We start from the raw sequence: 19,186 nt of genomic DNA, 5'->3' as shown, positions 1-19,186 counted from the left end.
GGTGGCCTGTCCACGATGCTACACTCTGTCCCATACTTACTTTTCTCAAATTTTGTTGAAATTGATGTTCTGTGGTGTGTTATGTGAGGTGGCTCTTTTTTCTCAATCCAATTGCACTGATTTGTAGTTGTAGATGCACTCAGACTATAAACTTATTTGCACTCCTTTTTGCAGTTAGTTGCAGTTACTCTTTTTCTTTGTGGTCAGTGCAATTTTTCTAGTGATCTGTTGCAGTTGTAGTATCCTAATTATGAAATTAAAATTCAAGTTTTTCAGTCCAATTGCACCTCTTACTGCTATCAGTTGCAGTTGCAATTTTTCTTTTAACCAGCTGCAATTGCACCTCTTAATGTAGTCAGTTGCAGTTGCAAATTTTAATTGCATTCCAGTTTGTTGTTCCTTACCCGTTGACTCTGAATTTAGCTAACAAGATAGCTACAAAGGTCAATTGCATGTAATTTCATTTGTGCAATCTTGCGTATAATCAAATGCAATTGCAGTTGTTCCCTTTTTGAATTGCATTCCAGTGTTCCTTACCTGTAGATTATGTATTTTGTTCAGAACAAAGATGCAAATTAATGTCAATTGTATGTAGTTTACTTTGCGCAATCTGGCGTATAATCAAATGCAATTGCACGCGCTAGTGTGCGTCGGCGAGGAGTACGGGCCCGTAGAGGCTGGGCGGGTCAGTTTGCTCGTCGGCGTCGGAGTTTGCTCGCTCCCTTCCGGTGAATGTTTCCCCCCTATTCTGCTTTGGTTAGCCTTGTTTCTTCAAGATTTTGCCTCTGATTTTCGCTAATCTTAATGTGGCTAGGAGAATTCAGGAAGGGCAAGACCATCTCTATCCTCTTCGGCATGTGTTTTTGGTTGCTTCCTTTGTACCCTCACCGAAATGGGTGTTTTGGTTGCTGTAGTGATGTGTGTTGTACTCTTGTACTAGGTGTGATTGTGTGTTTTGAAGGCTGGCTTAGATGCAGTAGTGTAAATTTTAGGGTTAGATTCATGTTTGCTACTGAATTTGTTAAAATCTGTCCAATCTGGACTGCCTTTCAATTTAAATTTTCACCCTTCAGCGCTGCTTCTTTGTGTACTGATTTTAATTTAATTCAGTGCTCTTAATATAGATTGCACCCTCTAAAAATACTGCAATTCTAGGGTCCATGCATTGCAATTGAATTGAATTCGTGCTCTTTTGTTAGCTACTGAAATTTTTGAATATGTCCAAACTGGACTACCTTTTTCAATAACAATTTGTACATACCAGTGAATCTTTAAATTCAACTATAGCCTTTTCATAATTGGCAAATGCACCGTCTAGTTCCTGTAGCACCTCGGTATACCTTCTGTTTCTGTCTATTTGTCGTTATCTCAATTGTTTCATCTTGTTTCAAAGAATGTCTCTCTTTTAAAAAATTTGGTTTCTCATTTCCGTCACATGTTCAGTATTTTGATTCTGTCTAATTTGGTGAGCTTACTCCTGAAAATTATGTCAAAGGGTCTTGCAATTTTATAGTGACAGCTGAAAATATCGATTACCACTGTCGCACCAGTGGCACTCGAGGTATCACCGTTGCACGACGCGCGGGTCGCCTCGCCTGCTTCCCGGGAGGGTCACACCCCGAGCGTCAGTATACAAGCCGCCCGGCAAACTATCAGCCCGGCAGGGCTAGCAGGGCTTTGGAGGAGAATTCCCGCCTGGGCACCTCCCGGGAAGGTACTTGCCGGGAGGGGCGCTCCCGGGCGCAGGTTTCCGCTGCGAGGACGGGGCCGAGTAAGAAGAACTGCGGCGCCACGTGGGCCCGCGGCGGGTGCCCAGCGCGCAGGGTTCGTCAGGACAAGGAGTGAGGTGCATGACGCATTTAATGAACCGACAGCAAGGGGGTTCCCCGTCAAGTCAGGCAAACAGTGGCTGTCCAAGAGTAGTTTTTAGGCCTTAGACCCCTAGCTACAAGGCTAGTATTCCTGCATGTATGCCAGCGCACCGAGGAGGAGCTGCCCGAGTTCCCCGCTCGCCACTTGTAAACCATGCATCGTGGCACCTGTGGTATACCTTTGGCTATAAGAGGAGGACCCCCGCTAACGGTCAAAGGGATGGTTGGATAGTTGCATGGTTGACTAGTTGGTTCGCTGACCAACTAGTGGTGCTTCACTACCAGTAGCCCCAAAGTAGCAAGAGACACTTAGCCAAAAAAAGAGAGCACTCGGGAGTTCCCCCCGGCAACTTGTAAGCACTTGTTCTTTCGTCAATACGAGCTCAGACAAGCAGGACGTAGGGTTTTACACCTCCGGGTGGCCCGAACCTGGGTAAAACGCGTGTCCATGCTAATTGCATGTTGTAGCGTTTCGCATTGGCCCCGCCAGCGATCGCCGGAGCGATCCCCGTCGCCCACTGCCGAATCAAAAAAGGGGTGATCGAGCATCCCTGGTGTCAAAGCCCCGTGCTACGACATCTGGCGCGCCAGGTAGGGGGCGCGTGAGGAGAGCTCGCCGGTGACCGCCGGCGGTGACATCTACACCAACATAGGCCTCGTCTTCGACGACAGAGCCAACCACCATGCCCCCCAAGCGGGCTGGTGACCCCGGATCGATTCGCGTGAAGCCCCAGCGCCAAAGGGCTGCGGGGATGATGGGGTTGCCGCGCCCCCGGCAGGAGCCGCCTCCTGCTGGCTGGCCGGAGAGCCCGCCCCGGCAGCCTCTGTGGCTGCTGGCGCGTCGTCGAGCGCCGCTTCAGGGACGGCAGTGGTTGACACCGCTGCTGCGGTCGGCGTGGTGGGGCTTGGCGCGGGAGCTACCTCCGATTCCTCCGCCATCCCAGCGACCCCGGCGACGGGGTCCAGGTCAATCACCACATCGCCCGCTCCCGGCGCGGGCACGGTTGGGCCTGCAGCAGATAGAAGGGTTAGAATCTGGAGTGTTAGCTAGGTTGACCGGAGGCGGACGCGGGAGGTTCTGAACGAGTACCTCGCGGGGCCGTCGGGCTTGCGGGAGGATCTTCCTCCTCTTCCGTTCCGGCCGCCGTTGCCGGGACGCCTGCTGCGGGCTGGATGTCGCCTGCGGGAAGAGAGGACCACCGTATGGTGGCGGATCAGCTAGCGAAGGGAATGGAAGCAAAGGAGTAGGGCATGATGTGGTACCTGTTGCCGGCGCCACCTCCATCGGGGCCGAGTCGGCAGCAGGCGCATCAGCGGCGCCGCTGGCCCCCGCGTCAGCCGGGTCGGTGCTACTGCCGGCCTCTTGCCCGGCGCGGCAGGAGGCGAATCAGCCCTCCCCCTCTTGCCGGCGCCAGCCGGCGTGCCGTCCTTCGGGGGGTTGAGCTGGAGCTTGAGGCCCCGGAAGAGCCCCCGTGCGGGCGGCGCCATGGGCGCCCGTGGGGTAGCCGCAGCCTGGGGCGCCGTAGGACCTGTCGAGGGAGCCGCCGCCGCGGCGCCGGGGACCGCTGCAGAAGAGGCCCCGGCTGTGGCGCGGGCAGCCGCTGCGGAGGTAGTCGCTGCCGCTACGGGCGCCCTCGATCTGCGCACGATAAGGGGCGCGTCGTCCTCCTCATCCTCCCCCTCGTCGTCCACGGGGACGACTTCTCGGGTCGCAGCAGGCTGGCCCACCTCGTCGTCCGAGGACGGAAGGGAGGGCCAGCTGACCTCGGACTCGCTCCCGCTCTCTTCAAGCACCTGCTTCCCGCGAGGCGCAGGCGGAGGAGCGCGCGGGGTCCGAGTGGGGGAGTCGTCCATCAGCCCCCACTGGTTGCAGGGCGGGAAGGAGGCGGTGATGTCGGTCAGCCCCGGAACGCCGGCGTGGAGGGAGATAACCCCCGACGGAAACCCCGTGGCGGGGACGTCCTCGCCGGAGATCCCCTTCACCCACACCTGGAGAGATTCCCGGTCCACGCCTTCGCGATGGAGGCGTGTCCTGTCCCCGGATCCCGTGTACATCCACGCGGGGCGGGAGCGCAGTTGGAGTGGCGCGACGCGCCGGCTGATGAATGTGCGCACCACATCAACGTCGGTGAGCCCTGCTAGCCGCAAGGCCTTGATCTTCTCCACTATGGGGAGAAGATCGGCATCGTGGTGGTACCGGTCCCGCCAGCCGCTGTTGGGTTGCGGCAGCTCGGTGGGCGAGTAGATGAATTCCTCGGGGTCTTCCACCCGAACCCAACACCAGTCGCCCCGCCATTCCTTCTCGATCTTCTTTTCCAACCGGACGATGAACTCGGACTTCATCCGGTCGCTGGCGCGGAACACCACCCCCGACGACATCGCGTTCGCGTTATCGATGCGGGGGTAGAAGTAGTGCTGGAACAGCGCCACCGACGGCATTACCCCGACAAACGCTTCACAGAGGAATTGGAAGGTGGCGAGGAGATAGAGGGAGGAGGGGTGGAGCTGCGCCACCCGTAGTTGGTACGACTCCATGAGCGCATGGAGGAACAGGGAGAACGGCGGTCCTGCGACGATGAAGTGTCCGAACACCCGGAAGTCGTTTTCCTGGGGGTCGGCGCCGACGGGGAAGATCAGGGTCTCCCCGTGCTCGTTGAACCCGGAGGCAATGGCATGCTGGATCTTGGCCAACGCCTCGCTGTTGTAGCCGGGCCGGTAGAAGGTGAGCGTGGCCCTCATCGCCCGCTTCTTCTGCTCTTTGTCCGCGGCGGCCTTGGTGGCCGCCGGTTTCTTTGGGGCCTTCCCTTCCTTTCCCTTCCTGGTGGTGGGGGGCGCCATGGGAAGCATGGGCGGAAGCTAGCAAGGCTCGTGGGCACAGGGAGTCGGAAGACAGAGGAGAAAGGCCGGGGGGCTAAGTGTTCACCCCTCGGCGCAGCAATGGGGCCTTATAGCACCCCGCAGCTCGGTAACGGTCGCATCCGTACCCTACGGGCGCGCTAGGGTAATTACTAATTAAAGGGATAATGCGAAGAGTGGCCTTAACTTCCAATGATTAAGGGGGAGGTTACGGCGGAAATCTCGCGCCCACTACTCTGCCCGTAACGGTGGGGTCCTTGGGACAGCGGGGAGACGCGGGCCCGAGGCGGCTTAGGACCCACGCGTCGGTTAAGGGCGTAGCCCGGCAACCGACCAGGGAGGAGTCCGCCCGGGAGCAGGCGTTGCCGGCCCACGCCCGGGGGCTACTGTCACACCAGTGGCACCTGGGGTACACCACTGCACGACGCGCGGGTCGCCTCGCTTGCTTCCCGGGAGGGTCACACCCCGGGTGGAAGTATACAAGCCGCCCGGCAAGCTACCAGCCCGGCAGGACTAGCGGGGCTTCGGGGGAGAATTCCCGCCTGGGCACCTCCCCGGAAGGTACTTGCCGGGAGGGGCGCTCCCGGGCACAGGTTTCCACTGCGAGGGCGGGGCCGAGTAAGCAGGACTGCGGCGCCACGTGGGCGCGCGGGGTTCGTCAGGACAAGGAGTGAGGCGCGCGGCGCATTTAATGAACCGACAGGGAGGGGGTTCCTCGTCAAGTCAGGCAAACAATGGCTGTCCAAGAGTAGTTTTTAGGCCTTAGACCCCTAACTACAAGGCTAGTATTCCTGCATGTATGCCAGCGCACCGAGGAGGAGGTGCCCGAGCTCCCTGCTCGCCACTTGTAAACCATGCATCGTGGCACCTGTGGTATCCCCTTGGCTATAAGAGGAGGACCCCCGCCAGCGGTCAAAGGGATGGTTGGATAGTTGCATGGTTGACTAGGTCGTTCGCTGACCAACTGGTGGAGCTTCACTAGCAGTAGCTCCAAAGTAGCAAGGGACACTTAGCCAAAAAAAGAGAGCACCCAGGAGTTACCCCCGGCAACTTGTATGCACTTGTTCTTCCGTCAATACGAGTTCAGACAAGCAGAACGTAGAATTTTACACCTCCGGTTGGCCCGAACCTGGGTAAAACGCGTGTCCGTGCTCATTGCATGCTGTAGCGCTTCGCATTGGCCCCGCCGGCAATCGCCGTAGCGATCCCCGTCGCCCAATGCCGAACCAAAAAGGGGGTGCTCGAGCATCCCCGGTGTCAAAGCCCCGTGCTACGACAACCACCGTGATTTAAATGCCCCAGCTGCCTCGGTGGCCTCCACAGGGTTTCATACTGAAATTAACACATGTAAGACCCACTTTAGTTAACTCTCTTTTCAATCCCTTTTAAAATTGCCCGGTTTCACTTGTGCAATTCCAGCACTCTAGTTAACTTCTTTTCGAAGTTTTTTGCACGCCCTGTCTAGTTTTTTTGCATGTTTTGCAAAGGGGTAATCATATCATGCACTTAGTGTAATTTTCATTTTTTAGTCATTTTCTATTGTCTCAGTTTTAGTATTCGTAGTAGTCATTGATCTCAGTCGTTTGCCTTTGCCTTTCTCAGTTTTCTCAGTTGATTATCAGTTAAATTCCCAGTTTATCTCAGGGTTGTGTCCCTATTTTTGCCTTGGTGTTAGTTTCAGTCTCGAGACACATAAGATTTTTCAGTGTAGTCGTTTTTCAGCCTTTTGATTTACTCATAGCCATGTCTTAGTATCAGCATCTAATTTTGATCTACCTCCAGCCACAAGTATGCAGAATTTTGAGTCTCGGCCATTATCAATCTCAGGCCTCAGCTCTGTGTTTTTCATCTAGTTTCTTTTGTCTTATTTATAATCATTAATGTCTCTATGTGGGCTTCCTGTCCAATCCAGAAGAATTACTGTACAATTAGTATCAGTTTTCTAAATTTTTGGTCATAGGAAGTGTATAAACTACAGCCTTCTATGCCGAGGGTCATGCGCCTGTAACTTGTACTAATTTCCCTGTTCCAATTGTAGCTATACACAATTTGAAATCTACTACCGATCTGCTATATGGGATCGTTTCTTCTAGATTTTTCTGATCGATACCCTTTTCTGATAGTTCTGTGCAATCAGACGATAGCCCAGTGCAAAAGAGTACCAGAAACAGGCCCAGAACAAACTCATACGGAACAGAAGTTCTAAATTTCTGGAGGGAAATACACAATAGTCTTGGATTTGTTTCTGTCCCTTAGATGTAAGATGTGAGGCATACAAAAAAGTGACTGCTTTTTTGTCTCAAACCAGACGACTGGATTTTACATAAATAACAGACGACTGGATTTACATAAATAACAGGCGACTGATTTGAATCTCAAAACCAGGCGCCTGTTCGCTAGACAGACCCTTATTCTTAAAGCTTTGGGAAAGATGAGGTAGTAAAACACAAAGACAGAAATGTTTCTCTTCTCCATGTTGATGTTATGGAAGACCATGTTGATGTTGTTTGTGCATGACCGACCACATATCCTTAGGCATCAATATTAGACCAGTCGATCCAATATTATCAAGATTCGAGAATAAACAAATTAATGGCACAAAAAGGAAGGAACCAACTGAAATTCAGATTAGTGTACAGAACCATTAGAAATCATATGGCACGAAACTCACCTAACTGAAACGCTCAAGTCCAGCCCTAAACAACTAAATAAGCCAGACATGGGAAGGGGGGGATGTTTCTCCATACATGAGAGTATGGCTGGGGAGTGCAAGGACGGCAGCGGCGGAGTTTGGGGCGACCTCGACGAAGCAGGAGGTAGGAAGGCGGTGGAGCTGCAGGTGGCGACGGTGGTGAGAAAACCCTAGCCGGGAGAAGGGGTGGGGAGGAGCGAGGGAGCGCTCGGAGCCTGGGAGGCTGGGAGAGAGAGGATCGCTGGGAGGGAGGACCAGAAGAGAGGGGTGATTACATGGGGTCAGACGGGATGAGCCGCAGCTGCAGGCTTCGGGTGGTGGCCCGACGCCTTCTTGGATACGCCGTCGATGGAGGTGGCCTCCGTGCCGGAGCAGGCCTTCTGCTACCGCAAGAAGGACTTGACATCGCCGCTGCCCCTCATGGCGCTCGCGCTCTCACCGGTGGCTTTACCTTTCCGAAACAGTGAAGGAGAGATGGGTGGATGGCGATGGATTGGGACAAATGAGATGGTGGATTGGGGAAGGAATGTGTGGTGGAGTGGGTCTCGAGGAAGTGGCGGCGACGGAGGAGCCGGGGAGGCTGGCGGCGTCGCTGGCGCAAGACGAGAGAGAGAGAGAGAGAGGGGGGGGGGGACACATCCAGAAGACTCCGCAAGACACACATCCAGCGTCGTAGATCGGGGGAAAAACAATCAACGGCAGGGATGCGACAGACCAATTGCGGAGATAAGAACACGTAGAGGCCGAAACAGGAAAAAAATCGCGTGGGCGCCGGGCTCACCCGCGCGCGTGCTCCACGTCCGATGGCCGTGACTTCGGATCGAACGGCGGCACCCGCGATGCGTCTTGTGGCTCGCCCAACGAGTCCCCCGTGTCGGCTCGGCCATCGCCCGCTCGCCCGCGTCTGCTGCCCGCCCTGTCAACCGTCGATCGGATTGAGCGAGCAAGCGCATCGCAGCACAGATGTAGGGCACCCACGACCACATTGATCGACAACACGACTGCCGCCGCCCGCCCCTGATTGCCACTGCGTCCCCAATATCATCGGGCTTCGTGCATGGTGGAGGAGCCTGTGAAGACGAGGTTGGGGTTGGGGTCGGGGTCGGCGCGGTGAAGCCGGCGACGGCGAGGTCTGCATCCTGCGCACGCGAAGCCCGATGAGATCGGGGACGCGGCGACAATCGGGGCCGGCGTCGGGCGAAGCCGTGGCCGGTGTTGGCGATCAACTTCATCGTGGGTGCCCTAAAGTTGTGTTTGTTTGGGTTGGAGCTCCATAGCTGCAGATTCCAGAATCAGCTGTGGCTGATAGCTACAGCTGGAAGATTGGAGCTGTCTGATTGTCCGGCCGCAGCTGCAACTGGAATGTGCTGAAATGACCTAAATGACCTAAATGACCCTATAGTTCTGTAGATTAAATACGTAGTTCTCCCTCCGATCCATATTAGTTGTCGAAATATTACATGTATCGAGACGCTTTTTAGGCATAAATACATTCATATTTTAGCAAATTTGAGACAATTAATATGAATTGGAGCGAGTACATGATAATAAAATCCTAGTGTACTCATATAGTCACATTCGAGTCTTGCAATCGAGATACTGGTACATTGGAAAAATATATATAGGCAAAAAAATTATTTGCTCAATAAGGTGAAGGCACCGTATGTACAGAAAAAACAAATCACCAATACAGTTATGTACGTGTCTGAGGGAAAATGCTGCAACTTGCAAGAAGCAACATCCAAACGGCTGGGCACCGGTGATTAGCGAGAGGCCGGATGCGTAGGGACGGCGAGAACTCCGCCAGCGCTACTCAATGGCATTCGACAAGCAGATCAGGTGGCGACGCAGCTCGGAGTAGTGGGAGAGGAGGCCGGCGCAGAGGAGGGGCGACGCGGCTCGGAGGAGGGGCGTCGGGGCCAGCTGGAGAAGCAGGTCATCGGGGAGGACTCTGGGGGCTGTGGCTCTTCGTCTCCCCCGGGCAGCGTTGGACGGTGGCCGTGGATTGGGGAGATCAGGCGCGCGAGCTGCTGCTGCGTGCAGAGGAAGGAGAGGGGGCGGCGTGCGGCGGAGGAATAGGGAAGGAAGCGGTCGTGCAGTGGAGAGGTAAGGGGCGGCGGCGGCGCCGTGGGGAGGCATGGGGCGGCGGGCGGCGTGGGGAGCAGCCCAGCAAGGGAGGAACCCTAGCGAATGGCTTCGGAGCAGAGATGCAGCAGACGGGTCGGGAGATGAAAAGAAGCTCGAAGCGGTATAAGGGCAATTTTGATGTTGTATGTTATTTGGTGGGAGGGTATTTCGGTAAAAGTTACGTTTTGGAGCCGATAGCAGCTGCGAGAAGCACCTATTTCGCAGCTTCCGGTCGGCAGTGCGTTTCGATGGAGTGCTCCACGGGAGCAGCTACGAGAATCCAGCCCAAAAATGAGTGTTTGTTTGCGCTCCAGCTTATAAGGCCTAGAATCCGTTGGAGCAGCTCCTAGGAGCCCAAACAAATGGACGCTAAGTCTGTGCAGCGCTGCGCTCGCTCGCTCGATCCGATCAACGGTTGACAGGGCAGGCAGCGGACGCGGGGAGCCCGGCGCCCACGCAATTTTTTTCCTTTGGGACAATCCCTCAATTCTTCGCCATTTCATAGGGGTAAATAAATATCATTTAAAAGCAAAGCAGTCGGACGATGGTACTGTAATTTTTTTTTTAAAGTTTGGCACTAGGCTGGAGAGTCGTTTGGTTCCTTGATTTGGTTTTGTCATGTCAAAGAAATTTGGTGGGTACGGCTACACGCCAAAGACTGAGGAACATGGCAAGATTTCCCTAGTCGATGGAGGTGGCATGCATGTCTGTGATCGTTGGGCTTGGATGCGAATGCGATGCGCTCGATCGATCCACACATATATACAGAAAAAGAAACGTTCATCACAGATGTACGATTAGTAGCTTCCAGTAGCAGCTTTCGTTCTTGAGGATCATCTCTGAGCAGAGACAAAAGCTAAATAACAAGAAAAGATACGCATTTGATATCAGAGCCAGCTATCCGGGAGGCCGATGTTCTGGAAGGTAAACGAGGAGCCGTGCTTGCCGCCCGACCCATCCACATCGTCCTCATCTTCCTGCGGCGAAGGCGGCGGCGGGGGCATGAGCATGAGCACGGGCGGGCTGGCAATCTGGCCGCCGCCGCAGCCGCCGCCGTGGTGGTCATCCTGCAGGCTCCGGTCCCAGCCGAGGAAGTGCAGCGTGATGGGCCTGAGCGCGTGGCGGTGCAGCGAGAGCTTCTGGCTGAGCGACACGGTGTCGTAGCACCTGACGTCCCCGGCCGTGGACACCATCCACGGCAGCACCTTCTCCCCGCCGACCCTCGACACCACCAGCAGCCTCGCCGCCCGCCTCGCCGCCGCGTGCAGCTCCAGCAGCCCCGACCTCGCGGACGCCACCCCCGGCGTGCTAGCCTCCGCCACCGACGACACGTGGATGAACCCTTCCTCCGTCCTGCTGATTGCGAACCCCAGCCTCGTGTCCCCCTGCCGCAGCCCAATCTCCACCGCGATCTCCGACGGCTCCGGCTCCGGCGATTCCGGCGCGTACCAGAGGCGGACGGCGCGGACGACGCCGATGTCGACGCCGTGGTAGTCCTCGAAGCCGTAGAGGCTGGCGTTGGACATGTGGGCGCCCAGGTCGGACACGGTGGTGGCGGCCGTGGACTCGCCGGAGATCTTGGTCAGGAGCGCCTCCGTCTGCACGCTGGCCAGACGGATGGGCACCCCGGACGCGCGGGACGAGGACAGCCACGCGTCCGCCCGGGCCAGCGTGTCCTCCAGGGACCTGTACCGGGTGTGGGACCCGTCCGTGGCACGTGGCAGCAGTAGCAGGGACAGGAACCGGCTTGAGGAAGGCACGGGCAGCAGCGGCGACTTCATCTTCTCCTCGAACGGGAACGCCTCGTACGCCGGCTGGATCTTCGCCTCACGCAGCTGCGCCGCCACCTCCTTGTTGGATCCTACGTCCAACATTATATTATCATCACTACGGCGCCTTTCAGATACTTCATTTCATCATGCATTTGCAGTCCAATTTACAAGACATTGGGCTACAAAATACGTAAATTAATGCAAAATTGAAGAAATTAATACTCCGTACTTCATTGCATGGAATATGATGTATATATAGAACCAGCTGTCCACAATTTACAACAAGTGTCCAAGTCCAAGTTGTCCAACGCTTTGCGAGTGATCTCTCTGTTTTTTTTTTACCACAAGGGGAACCATCGCTGATCGTGACCACATGTTGGAACTCTTAAATAAAACCATGTATGCGTGCTGGCAAAAACAAACTTCATCGGCAGCATAATTCATGGCACGATGCAAAATGCACGTACGCCCCCTAACTGCTGGCTTTGCAGATTTGAGTGAGGAAATTAAGGCAACGGTCTCTTCACCTAGCCCTCTCCTTCATTGCTAAAATAAATTTTGCAACAAGGAGAAAATAGTGGAATTGGATTTGGATAATGGCACAACGTCCTGTGATGTCAACTGTGTTTGCCACGACCAGTTCTCTTGATCTCTTTGTCCTTTGTTATTTCGGTAGATAAAATGAGCTCCGTTGCTTCATCACCACACTACTACAAAACGGTCTATATGCGACGCCACATCAGTAACGGGTCCGGCGTGACCGTTACTGATGAAGAACATCAGTGTCGGTCGCGGCCACGACCGTTACTGATGAACCGAGCAGGCACCGTCCGTCCCCGCCCAGCCACACATCAGTGGCGGTCGCGCGACCCGACCGCCACTGATGAACACTCATAGCTCGCGAGTTACATCCGTAACGGTCGGTTAAGGGGCGACCGCCACCGATGAACCATGTATCAGTAACGGTCGGACCAGCTCGACCGTTACTGATGTGTACACGATTATCAATAACGGTCGAGAAAACCTCGACCGACACTGATGTAACTCGCGTTTTAAATACGCTGTGCAGAGCCGCAGCTGGTCGCGCCGCGCGTCGTGACGGACCAGCTGCGGCCCCTTCCTCTCCGGCGACGGCGAGGTGCCGCCCGACCGCGCCATGGCCGCCGGCGAGCACCGCAGGTACCCCAGGTACCGAAGTATATGAATTTTTTGAAATTTGTATGCATGTGATGTATTTTTTGAAATTTGTATGCATGAATTGGGAGTTGTATGCATGAATTGAAATTTGTACTAGAGAAATGCATGAATACAAATTTGTACTAGAGAAATTCACAAATACTAGAGAAATACAACTCCCAAGAAGCATAGCAGCACATCAGTAACGGTTAGCTACTATGCGACCGTTACTGATGTATAGGAGCACATCAGTAACGGGCGGCTACTGTGCGACCGCCACTGATGTTCTTACATCAGTAACGGTCGTTGAGCCACACGCCCGTTACTGATGTTCTTCTAGACATCAGTAACGGTCGCATCCCTTATCTGCCCGTTACAGATGTGCATGGGGTATATAACGGAACCAGCCGAAACACATAGAATCATTCTTGCATGCGCGTCCTCACCTAACCCGAGAGACCAGCTGTGGGATTTCCTAACCCTAGCGGAAGCGCCGCGGATTTTCGCGCCGCTGCCGCCGTCGATCCCGCGCACTGCCCGAGCCCGACGCCGCGTCCTCGTCCCTGAGCCCGAGTGCCTCCTCCGTGACGCCGCCATCTTCCTCCTCCCCGAGCCCGAGCGCCTCCTACCCGACGCCGCCCGACGCCGCCGTCTTCCTCCGCGACGCCGCCCGAGCTCGATGCCGCGTCCTCGTCCCCGAGCCCGAGCGCCTCCTCCCCGCGTCGTCCTCGCCCGACCGCCGCCACCCCGCACCGCCTCCTCCCCGAGCGCCGCCCGTCGTCCCCGACCGTCGTCCCCGAGCCTGACCGCCTCCTCCCCGAGCGCCGCCACCCCGCGTCGTCCTCGCCCGATCGCCTCCTCCCCGAGCCACAGGTTAGGGTTAGGGTTAGGATTTGATTGCAATATCCTGATTTATATTATGAAAATTGGGAGTTCAGCATCTGTTAGAAGGGTTTGTTGCTGTCAAATTTAGTACGTGGGCAATATCCCGATTTAGATTATGAAAATTTGATATAGGGTTAGTACATTGTAGGGTTAGTACATGGGCACACATTGTTATTTGTGCACCTAGAACTTAACATGTTGTTTACTGCTGCACATTAGCCTTCCTGCTTATATTGTTTAGCCTTGCTGCTTATTCAAGCCACCTTAACATGCTGTTTACTGCTGCTGCTATATAATTAGGTTTTTTATATGATGCTGTCATATATTATTTTTGTTGCTGTTTATATGTTGCTGTCATATGTATACAAGTGTTAGCTTGCTGATTTATAAGAGCATGATTTGTAGTTTGTCGTAGTGGATAATTGAGTTAGCTGGGCACACATGAGTAGGGTTCTTCTTCGAACACGTGGAACAAGTCGTGTCTAGGGTTCACCCACGACAATAGATTCATTTGTATTCTTTATATGCTTTCATGAAATTTTGACACTTTGTAATTATGCTTCTATGAAATTTTGACACTTTGTAATCAATGTCGTGAAGTGAGATACATTTGTATTCTTTATATGATGCAGCTTATATACAATTGTATGCTTTAAATGATGTGATGTGATGTGATGTGATGCGGCTTTATATGTATTTTTCTGTGATGAGATACATTCTGTATATAATTTGCTGTGCTATATATAATTTGCTGTGTATTTCCTGTGTATTTACTGTGGTTTTAATTATTATTTTAAATACCGAAAATGTATTAGTGTCGGTCGATCGACCGACAGTGATGGGGAGACGCGACCGCCACTGATGTATATATACATCATGGTACAGGTCGGGCCGACCGTTACTGATGATGGGTATCATCAGTAAGGTCATCAGTAACACAAAATTAGTAACAACGGCCCCGACCGTTACTGATATGATTTTTCGACCGTTACTGATAACCGTTTCTGTAGTAGTGCCATTACGTATGCCTCTGGAAATTACCATCTACAATACAATATTAACCCCCCATGGAGTGATGTGATTACGTGACACTACTCCTAAGCGTTGAGTGTGACATGTTGAGAACAAAACAAACAAATTAGACCAGCCAAACAAAAAAAAGGGGGGGAGCCTTGCCATTGCAAACCTTCCAAAACAAGGACAAACCGATTGGGATTTCCGACGCCAGAAGAAATCATAAATTTCACCTAAGGCATTGAGCTTTGCCATTGGCGTCTCATGTTTTAGCTTAAAGAAATGGGAATTTGTTATTTCTAAGACTACTGAGAAATAACTATTTTTAAGTCGACGCTAAAATCATCCGATCCAATCACTGAGATTCGTGCAAGATTCGTATATGTATAAAATGATGAGAAATTTTTAATTGGATGGCTATGATAGAAACTCTCAAATGATATACTTTACTCTGATCCATATTAGTTGTCGTTGTACTAAATTAGCGATAATTAATATGGATCGGTGAAAGTAGCTAATTTCACACAGAACACACGGAAGCATCGATCATAGCAAAACGCAAGTGAAGGGAGGCCGTCTCACCATCCAGTTCAACGCTCTCGCGGCTCGACCGGTCGCCGGCGTCGTTGCTCCGCAGCCGCCCGACCCGCCTCCCCGACGGCGTCCGCCCAGGCGCCGATGGGCTGAGCTCCGCCGTCTCCTCCCCCATGGCAGCGCTCGGCGACTCGCCGCGCTTGAAGGCCGACTTCAGCAGCTTCTGCATCTTGCTGCTGCTGCTACTGCTGCTGTTCCTTGCCGCTGCCGTTGACGGTGAAACGGCGGCATGCGGGTCGGTCGGCATCGATCGGCGGTTGAGAAGAATGGAGGGAAGGTCTGGGACAGAGTGATACGAGAGATGCTTGCTAGGTAGAGCGCACAGGGCTTTAACATTCTTGGATCTCGTCTCGTCTCGTCTCGTCTCGGTATAATTGGCCGCCGCAACTTGGCCATATTTTTGTAATGTCTGTCTGTCACACAGCTGAGCTGCAACAAACCAAAACAGAATCCCGGACAAAACAGTGAAAAATCCAAACCAATTAAATTCACCGGCTACAAGGAGAGAGAGGCATGCAACTTTCCAGCAGGACCAATTAAGACCAAAAGTTTTCAAGATTCCTACGAGATCTGACGCAAGGAACTTTGCATGGAGGTGATACCTGGATTGTGAAGAAATAAAAAGAGATGTAGAAACGAAATGCGTTGGATTTCTCAAAAGAGAAAAATAAAATGATATCTGAACTTATGTTTGCATTTCGTTGCATGTGACTTACGGTGATCAGGAACCTAGGAAGATTATTACTGGGTAGGTACTCCCTCCGTTTCATGATATAAGTCATCCCATTAGCTAAGTTTTCGTTAAGACAATCTTTGATGAAAAATCACTCATTAAGATTCATTGGTATATCACTAGATTCGTTTTTAAAAGTACTTAGTAATACTTATGGTTTCATATTTCACAAGCGGAATTCTTAGTCATCGTCGTATCATGAAAGGGAGGGAGTAACTCCCACCTATGAGGAAAGAGAGGAAGTTTCGTTTTGTTTTTGATAAACCGGTTAATACACTTTTTCACCTCCTTTTCTCTCCCTTATTATGTTTTGGAATCCTTTTTTTTTGTGACGACTTATGTTTAGAATCCTAGACATGTGGTGCATTTGAACTAGGCAGTATTTTTGTTCTCCAGAAAGTCAAAACCGGAAATGGTCCGATGACCTGGAGAATGCATTGCACGTCTGCACCTAGATCCAATGGACACCGTGGTGCATTGCACCTTCAAACTACAATAATTAACAATGACATATACTATCACACAATTTCATTATCAGTTGGAAGAAAATAAAATCGTGGTACCACGCAGTAATTCAGATAACTCGGACCTGTGATAGCTAAAAAATTATTCAGACAAAACCTCAGAAGTTTGAAAAAAGTATCACCCAGATGGGGTTCGTAGAATACGCACCGAATGCAAACAAAATTCTATAAAGCACATCCTATTCAAACTGCAGAAACACCCCAAATTCAGACAGCAATTTAATGAATCAAAAATTAGCACATCTGGGCTATGGCCTATGGGTAACATTCAGGATCAAATTCAGGTAAGGAAATAAGCAAATTGTCAGAAAACTCGGTTTTGGTAGGGACCAGCGCAAGCACACATGTTGCATGTTGAGATTAGAAAATAAGATCAGTTCCGATCCCAGAATTGCTGGATAGCTTGGGATCCCCTGCCTTGGAATCTCCAAAACAAAAAAGCTTAGTTTGTCATTCCAAGCAAAAGAACACTTTGCTTCGACCTCCCTGACTTTCCCAAACCATTTCCTTGGTTTGTCTGTATCGCTTCATTATCAAGTTTATATTGTAAAAGGAAGATTCTCCAAGCTCCAACTATTACGGTTTAAAAAGCTGGATCATCTCTGATGTGACTGAATTTGCATCACACATGTTTAATTTGCAGAGACCGATAAAATCGAAATTAAGCAATATAGTGTAAAACAAAATGTACACCAAGAACCAGATGAACTCGAGGATCCATTCCATACAGCAGGGAGGCATGAGATACCTTTAGTCGGACTCGTAGGCGAGTTCTTCAGCCTAGGCACGCTCTTCGATAGCTTCAGCTTCCAATCCATTCTGAATTCAACTTCTGGGAGAAGAATCTGAGCTCAGGGTTCCTGTCTTCCCTCTTATGAACGAACAGCCATTTCTAGCTGTGATCCCACCCTCCCCTCAACCGAAGGAATTTCACTTGCAGTTCCTGAATTTGCTGAAGTAATTGTGTGGTCATGTATCTGGTTTTACCAACAATGAAAGGCACCACAAAGTGCTCGTTAATTCTTGTTTCAGTGCTGATGTTATACCTGCAAGCTGCCAAGAGTAAAATGCCATTACTTCCAATGCAATTAGTTTGTCTAAAGCTGAAAGCTTCTACGTTGTTCCAAATTCCAACATCTATGTCTTTGTAAGATGGTGATCCAATTAATAACTACTCCCTCTGATCATAAATTATTGACTCAAATTGCCCAAATATGGATGTATCTATTCTTAAAAAGCGTCTAGATACATGTAATATTTCGACAATACTTTAGGATCGGAGGGAGTACAAAAGAGAAATGTTATTTTGCAAACATACAAGAAACCTGACGGAGACGGGAGGATGCTTCATAAAACTCATCTACACTATCACTGTATCACAGGCCTAGAGTAGTATTGCTACATGACACTAAAACAGGAACTCACCTTGAACGAAACGGGGAAAAAATTGTGACATCTACTTTCAAGTATCAGATCAAAGGGTTATTTCAAGTAGCGGTGTTGAACCCAGGTTTTACAAAGCCCTGGAAAACTGGCACAGTGAAGAAATTAATTCCCAATATGAAATTTTACAAAAATACAACTATGCCGGCTGGTTTGGACTAAACCGTAGCTCAGTAATTGTCTAACCGGTGACATGTTCTTGAAAATAGCAATATATTACAAGTTGTAACCCTGCTATCCGTGTCACATATTGGAAATGTATGGTAGCTGTACTTAATTTAGTTGAAGCTTGTCTATGACTATACTGCTTCGAGTATTGCCATTGGTCTTAGGGAATTGGAAGCACTGAATGCTTCTACACATTTCAAGAAAACACACCTAAAAATGAGCAACCAGTATCCAGTTATTGTTGGTACTACATTTTATTGCAAAGTTAACTAGATATGATCATATGAACTATGAAGCTACCCAAGATTTGTCTTGGAAGTGCAGCTGGGTGCAAGATCCCTAACGATATGATGGAATCACTGAAAGGCCTCTTTATATCGATTACTCTTTCCTTTTTCCTTTTTTGTTTCAAAGGTTTACTTAAAATTGCAATATTTAATAGAAGCCACTCTATTCTCATTCTTTGAAGTCTCATCTTAAAAACTGCTGAAGTCATGTGGCTATATTAAATTCAGCTGGGGACAACAGATACTCTTGTATCTTACCACGCCTTGAAAGATAAACTTATGGAACTTTTGAATGAAGTCCACACTGGATTATGTGCATCCAGAAGGTTTATTGGAAGCTGGGAAGAAACAAGGGGCTCCTTAGGCAATCCCCCCTGGCCAGCTTGGTACTAGATAAATAGAAGTGTCTCTTAGTTTTTCTTTTCCTACATATAAGGAATAATATCATCAGGTAAGATGTGATAATAGCAAACAGGTATAGTTACATCGACATCTCTGGACTCTGTAGAAAGTTCACTTCAATCTGCATACAACATGAGACACTTTCACCGCCCACAATACTGGATGTATAACAAAAAAAATGATCTGTGAGAAGGATGTGAAAGGATCACAGATGAATATGAACATCTCTTTAGAAGGGACACAAAGTTACTATTAAGCCCTCTGCACTGGTATGATTTGCTCATTGCTCCGAGAATCAAGCCTGTGGATCATTGTGAAAGCAAGGGTTTCCATTCTTACTGCCTGTTGTTCTTTTCTGAATACAGTGTTGCTCAACTGCCCACGATCGGACCTCTAGAAAATCTCCTCTAGCTTTCCACTAGGACGCACTGTCAACCAGCTTAAAAGAAGGCTTTTCTCCAAGAAAAAAAAATCATGCAAATGGATACAAAGAAGCTTTCTCCAACACAAAATAATATACAACGATCGTCAAGCAATCAGGAATTTAACAGGTTACAAAAATGCTTCTGCAATCCACCCTGATAGCCATCATGTCTCCAAATGGACAACTATTTAATGAATAAAAATTGATAACTCGTTTCT

The 19,186-nt window shown here is 50.7% G+C and overlaps 1 protein-coding gene across 1 annotated transcript; it reads right to left on the bottom strand.

Annotated features, from left to right (window-relative positions):
* Positions 1-10,313: 10,313 nt before the first annotated feature.
* Positions 10,314-19,001, bottom strand: LOC100845926. Its single transcript, XM_003576333.4, has 5 exons — positions 18,401-19,001; positions 17,291-17,297; positions 16,993-17,196; positions 14,976-15,416; positions 10,314-11,407 (listed from the first exon to the last, which is right to left on the bottom strand). Exons 3-5 carry the CDS (start codon positions 17,060-17,062, stop codon positions 10,434-10,436), a joined length of 1,485 nt encoding a protein of 494 aa, XP_003576381.3. The 5' UTR covers positions 17,063-17,196; positions 17,291-17,297; positions 18,401-19,001; the 3' UTR covers positions 10,314-10,433.
* Between the last annotated feature and the right edge of the window lie 185 nt (positions 19,002-19,186).

The sequence above is a fragment of the Brachypodium distachyon genome, chromosome 4, assembly GCF_000005505.3.
Source record: "Brachypodium distachyon strain Bd21 chromosome 4, Brachypodium_distachyon_v3.0, whole genome shotgun sequence".
In the NCBI taxonomy this organism is placed as follows: domain Eukaryota; kingdom Viridiplantae; phylum Streptophyta; class Magnoliopsida; order Poales; family Poaceae; genus Brachypodium; species Brachypodium distachyon.
This window is presented reverse-complemented; position numbering and strand designations above follow the sequence as displayed.

Bases quoted from the DNA above. Each gene is read 5' to 3' on its own strand.
- LOC100845926 (XM_003576333.4), bottom strand. From the start codon at position 17,062: ATGGATTGGAAGCTGAAGCTATCGAAGAGCGTGCCTAGGCTGAAGAAC. The intron at 15,417-16,992 runs GTATCTCATGCC...GGTTTGTTGCAG, and splicing joins GCCTACGAGTCCGACTAAAG to CTCAGCTGTGTGACAGACAG. The intron at 11,408-14,975 runs GTGAGACGGCCT...TGTTGGACGTAG, and splicing joins CGAGAGCGTTGAACTGGATG to GATCCAACAAGGAGGTGGCG.